This window comes from Palaemon carinicauda, chromosome 16 (assembly GCF_036898095.1).
Source record: "Palaemon carinicauda isolate YSFRI2023 chromosome 16, ASM3689809v2, whole genome shotgun sequence".
NCBI lineage: Eukaryota > Metazoa > Arthropoda > Malacostraca > Decapoda > Palaemonidae > Palaemon > Palaemon carinicauda.
The window spans coordinates 132,836,046-132,842,045 of NC_090740.1; the positions used below are offsets into that span (position 1 = coordinate 132,836,046).

Consider the following 6,000-nt stretch of genomic DNA (forward strand, 5'->3'; position numbering starts at 1 on the left):
GAATGATTTGGTGATTACTGCAGAAAATGAGGAACACTTACACAGAAGGGTTGTTCATTGGCAAAAGATTCTGGAGAGGGGGATTGAGAGTAAATGTGGATAAGACTGAAGCTATGGTGAGCAGTAAGGAAGGTTAGGACAGGATAGCCATAGATGAAAGTAGAGGCTCTGTTATAAAGCAGGAGAAACAGTTTAGATACTTAGGATAAAGCAAGAGGGAGGATGTGAGGCTATAGTTGAAAATAGGATAAAAGTAGTCTGGGGGGAGGTGGAGGGAGGTAGCAGTAGTATATGATATGAAAAAGCCAATCAAACTAAAAATCTAGATCTATAGGACAGTAATAAGACCAATGTTAATGTATGGATTATAAACGTGGGCTCAAAGATGAAAATAGGAAGTAAAGCTTGAGAAAACTGAAATGAGAATGCTGAGGTGGATTATGGGAATATCACTGCTCAAAAGACTGACTGAAAAATGATGAAATAAGAAGAATAGCACGTGTAGTCAAGATTACAGAGGTGATGAGATTGTCACGACTGAGATGGTGTGCGCAATTGTTGATGATGGACGGTGGGAGGGAGAAGATCTTGAGAGGAAACTATTAGGGGAAGAAGATCGAGAGGAAGGCAAAGAAAAACTATTAGGGGAAGAAGATCGAGAGGAAGGCAAAGAAATAGATGGGTATATAAGGTGAAGGATGATATATGGAGAAGTTTCGTGGAAGAGAAGGCCTTCAATAGAAGGCATTGGAGACACCGCATAAGGCAACCGATCCCTTAACGTAAGAGTAACGGTAGGTAAGAAGAAACATATACACACACGCACACACACACACACACACACACACACACACACACATATATATATATATATATATATATATATATATATATATATAAGCACCATCTATAAATATATTTACATATAATGCATTGATAACCTAATATATAAAAATAAGAGAGCTGACTTCATTGTTATTTTCTTTTTTAAACAGTCTTCCATAGTTCCTATGATTACTGAGACCTTCCCACTTGAAGACATCGAATGTAGTCGATTTTATAGTTCTGGCACCTATACATCGTCTGGAAGCTGCTTTTGGAATTTTCTAAAAAACCCTTGTTCTGGTGACTCTGGAGGACCAGTAACCTGCCGAAATCTTGACGGACGCCACACACTGTATGGAATTGTGAGCAACGGAGCGAGGTGTACCGCACCATATGTGGTCTTAGATGTGAATGTGCGAGTAACAAAATATCTAAAATGGATACAAGAGAAAATTTACAAAGACCTTCGCCTGGATTATGCTTAGGAATATAGAAGATTAAAGTGAAGCCTTTCCATAAGTATTAATTATGCTTCAAGAGTAGTTCAGTTGGGGTAAGGTTCGTTCTTGTAGGATAATCATTATGAATTTTTTTTAAGAATAAAGATCGATGTATTTTCTTTTTCGGTTTATCCTAACCAACACAAATACATTAGAATACATACACAAAACTACAATACTAAGCTCATCTTTAGAGCAAGTTCAGATGTACGGTGTTTGGTTTAATTAATGTCACAGAGTACTGATATGTTGGTTGAATACTGTCTGGTGATTTCAGAATACCATATACCTGTAAATGAGTGAATAATTATTAGTAATTATCCAGGTTTACATCCCATGCTGCGCCGTCACTTTGATATGTTGATGTGTTGAATCAAGCGCAGGTGTATACGTAACCCTTTAATGTATAATAAGAGGCTACATTACTCTGTGGCTCTGGGCTTCCAACTGAGAGTCGAGCGTTTTGTAAAACAATTTTACAAACTAAAGCATAAAAATAACAAATGAACATCGCTCTCAAAAGACTTAAACCCTACTGCATTACCAAAGTAAAAAGAATCACATTCTTTTGTTTGAGGTAATTAATAAATGCTTGAACTCTAATATCAAAATACATTATTTAACTTATGAACAATGCTTAAACATGTTTTATCAATGCAATATGATGATATAATGTTGCGCTCAATACATGTAACATTTGAGGTAATACAATACAATATTACAATAATACATAACAGTCTCCTCCCCCTTAACTTGACATTGTAAAAATCTTTATAAATATAATCTCTCAGGGGGGCTTTCCTCTATTAATCCTATTAGGAAGCACTCTATCCTTATCTTGTACTGGTACATGAATTGATTCAGAATCTACATTTGATGTTGGAGCATCTTGGTTAATATTTGACTTATTTGATCTAACTACTTCTGAAAGTTTTCCACTAACTACTTCTGAAAGTTTTCTAACTCTAACATTCACACGCTCAACTGTATTTCTGTTTAATGGCTGTAATTAATCAACATGACGTTTTACAATATTTCCACCAACTTGAACATCATAATGTAAATTTCCTATCTCTCTTACAATCTCTCCTGGTACCCACTTCTCTGGAATGTTGTACGATCTTACCATGACATCATATAAAGGTAAAGAATGGCTTACTTTTGGAAGATTTTCTACTTGTTCATACCCTTTCTCTTCTAAAGTACTTTTCAAATTTGGATGCAACAAATCTAACTAACACCTTATCCTCCCCCCCATTAACAAATTTGATGGTGTCATGCCTGTTGTTCTGTGCGTCGTTGTTCTATAAGACAATGAAAACTTTGATACATGTAAAAATATATTACCTAAGTCTGCTTTTCTACACTTTATATTGTGTTTAAATGTTTGAACAAACCTTTCAGCCTCTCCATTGGTAGAGGGATGATACGTTGCTAAAAATGTATGTTTTATTCCATTGATGTTACAAAATTCTTTAAACTCTTGAGAGATAAATTTTGGACCATTATCTGTAACAATTCTTTCTGGAATACCATGTGTAGAAAAAATTTGCAATAACTCTTTTATTGTGGTATAAGACATTGTTATCTTCATTGGAATTACTTTCGGCCACCTACTGTAAGCATCTACGACTATCAAAAACAACCAATTTAAAAAAGGACCTACAAAATCTATATACATTCTTTGCCATGGATACCTGGGTAACTCCCATGGGTGCATTCTAGCAAAATGGGGACTGTTCTGTTGCATAACACAATTCATACAATTCCTTATATAAGATTTCACATCTTTATCTACATCTGGCCACCATACAAAGGTTCTCTGTCTCTCTGTCTCTGTCTCTCTCTGTCTCTCTCTCTCTCTCTCTCTCTCTCTCTCTCTCTCTCTCTCTCTCTCTCTCTCTCTCTCTCTCGTATGGGAAATAGAGAAACAAATAAAAAGTGACTCGAAACACGTGTTGACGACAAATAATAAATGGAGATACGTAAATGCAGTTTCCTGTTTACCGAAAACTATCTGGAGATCAGTTTTTCCGGAGAGATATTGTCTTCGATTTTTGGATACCAATAACAAACAACAATAATGAAAAGAAATCTTACTCATAAACTCGGGGGAATGGTGCATATGCAGGGGTAAGGGGGTACACTCTGATTGACGCTTTTGAAAACTACCTCTTCCGGAACCACTTGTATGTGTGCCTGATGATGTTCAGACACTGCTCCATTGATAATATTTTGTATCACTACTGTATCACATTTAACCATATTTACTCGGTACGGAACCAAATATGCTGGCTCTAGTTTTTGTTTCCTAGGCTGTAATAGTTTCACCAACAAATACCTTTACCGGTGCGGGTTCGAACCGTCCATCATACTTTGAGCTGTTTTTCATTAGCTCTTTTCAAAAACCTTTCAGTAATGCTCATTACTCTCCTTAAGGGATTCAGTAAATAGACACGGTATTTCTCTGTTAAATAATTTGGCAACTGTTGCAAATATATCAGGGCTATATATAGTAACACAGGATCCTGTTCATATACTTTAAAGAAATGTGTGTCCTGAGTGAGGCATTATATGCAATGTTAAAAGCTAGCTCACCCGCAAGAAGCACACCATGTCAATGACGTAGCTCATTTGCCACTAAGTAGCGTAAAATTCGCACCACTTCCCTATTATGAGATTCCAATAAGCCATTAGCTGAAGACCTATATGTGTTCACTGAAAAGTGTTCAACTTTCATCAAGTTCGTGATCGATTTCACCACCTCATTTATAAACTCGAGACCATTATCACATCAAAATTTTTGGGCAACCAACCAGAGTAATGAAAGAGCACAGCACCGGGGCTAATGAATTTGCTGATTTATCCAAGATTAATAATAATAATAATAATAATAATAATAATAATAATATTATTATTATTATTATTATTATTATTATTATTAGCTAAGCTACAACCCTAGTTGGAGAAGCAAGATACTATAAGCCCAATGGCTCCAATAGGGGAAAAAAGCCCAGCGAGGAAAAGAAATAAGGAAATAAATAAACAATATCAGGAGTAATGAAAAAAAACAAAATAAAATATTTCAAGAAAAAAACATTAATATAAAAAAAATAATTAATATATAGACTAAAATAAGACTTACGTCAACCTGTTTAACATAGAACATTTGCTGCAAGTTTGAACTTTTTAAGTTCTACTGATTCAACTATCGGATTAGGAAAATCATTCCACAACTTGGTCACAGCTGGAATAAAACTTCTTGAATACTGTGTGGTATTGAGCCTCATGATGGAGAAGGCCTAATATTTAGAATCAACTGCATGACTAGTATTACGAACAGGATGGAACTGTCCAGGGAGATTTGAATGTAAAAGATGGTCAGAATTATGAAAAATCTTATGCAACGTGCATAATGAATTAATTGAAAGACGGTGCCAAAGATTAATATCTAGATCAGGAAAAAGAAATTTGATAGACTGTAAGTTCCTGTCCAACAAATTAAGATGAACATCAGCAGCTGAAGACCAGACAGGAGAACAATGCGCGAAACAAGGTAGAATAAAAGCATTAAAACACTTCTGAATAGATTGATCATCGAAAATCTTGAAAGACTTTCTCAATAAGCCCATTTTTTTGTGCAATTGAAGAAGACACAGACCTAGGGTGATTTTCAAAAGTAAATCTGCTGTCTCGAATCACATCTAAAATTTTAAAAGTCGTACAAAGTTAAAGAATCATTATCAAAGCTGAGATCCGGATGTTATGGAGCCACCATCCTTGACCTACTTACAATCACACTTTGAGTTTTGTTAGGATTCAACTTCATACCCCACAATTTGCACCATGCACTAATTTTAGTTAGATCTATAATAAGGGATTTAGCAACCCCAGATCTACATTCAGGTGATGGAATTGATGCAAAGAGAGTAGCATCATCTGCATATTCAACAAGCCTGTTTTCTAGGCCAAACCACATGTCATGTGTATATAGTATGAAAAGTAATGGGCCAAGAACACTACCCAGTGGAATACCAGATATGACATTCCTATACTCACTGTGATGCCCATCAACAACTCTTTGAGATCTATTGCTTAAAAATTCAATAATAATGCTAAGAAACGACCCACCCACTCCCAACTGTTTGAGTTTGAAAACAACGGCCTTATGATTAACACAGTCAAAGGCAGCACTAAAATCAAGGCCAATCATACGAACTTCCTGACCACAATCAAGAGATTTCCGTACAGCATTGGAGATTGTAAGGTGAGTGTAACGAGTAAATTCATCCACAAATACACATATATAATTAAGTTGTGTTATACTTGTATGAAATGGTCCTATCACACCCATATGCACCCTATAAAATTTAACAAGAATCCGGTACTGTGATTTCATGTTCTTTGAAACAGTTACAAGCATGACAACACTTTATATTATACCTTTCTGTAAATTGTTTCATTCCTTAACAAAATAAGGATTTATGTGCTCTCTTTAATGTCTGTCAATCCTAAATAAGGATTTATGTGCTCTCTTTAATGTCTGTCAATCCTAAATAAGGATTTATGTGCTCTCTTTAATGTCTATCAATCCTAAATGCCCTGCATACAGACTTGCATGTACAATGCGGATGGCTCGATTAATTAAAGAGGGAGGAAGAACTACCCGTGCACA

At 35.5% G+C, this 6,000-nt stretch overlaps 1 protein-coding gene across 1 annotated transcript in view; it reads left to right on the forward strand.

Moving 5' to 3' along the window:
• The window catches only part of LOC137655140 (neurotrypsin-like), a 39,096-nt gene extending 37,134 nt beyond the window's left edge, over positions 1 to 1,962 (forward strand). Inside the window, exon 15 of the mRNA XM_068389017.1 lies at positions 996 to 1,962. Coding sequence (XP_068245118.1) covers positions 996 to 1,310 — 315 coding nt within the window. The 3' untranslated portion in view covers positions 1,311 to 1,962. The remainder of the gene's footprint in view (positions 1 to 995) is intronic.
• Positions 1,963 to 6,000: the final 4,038 nt, after the last annotated feature.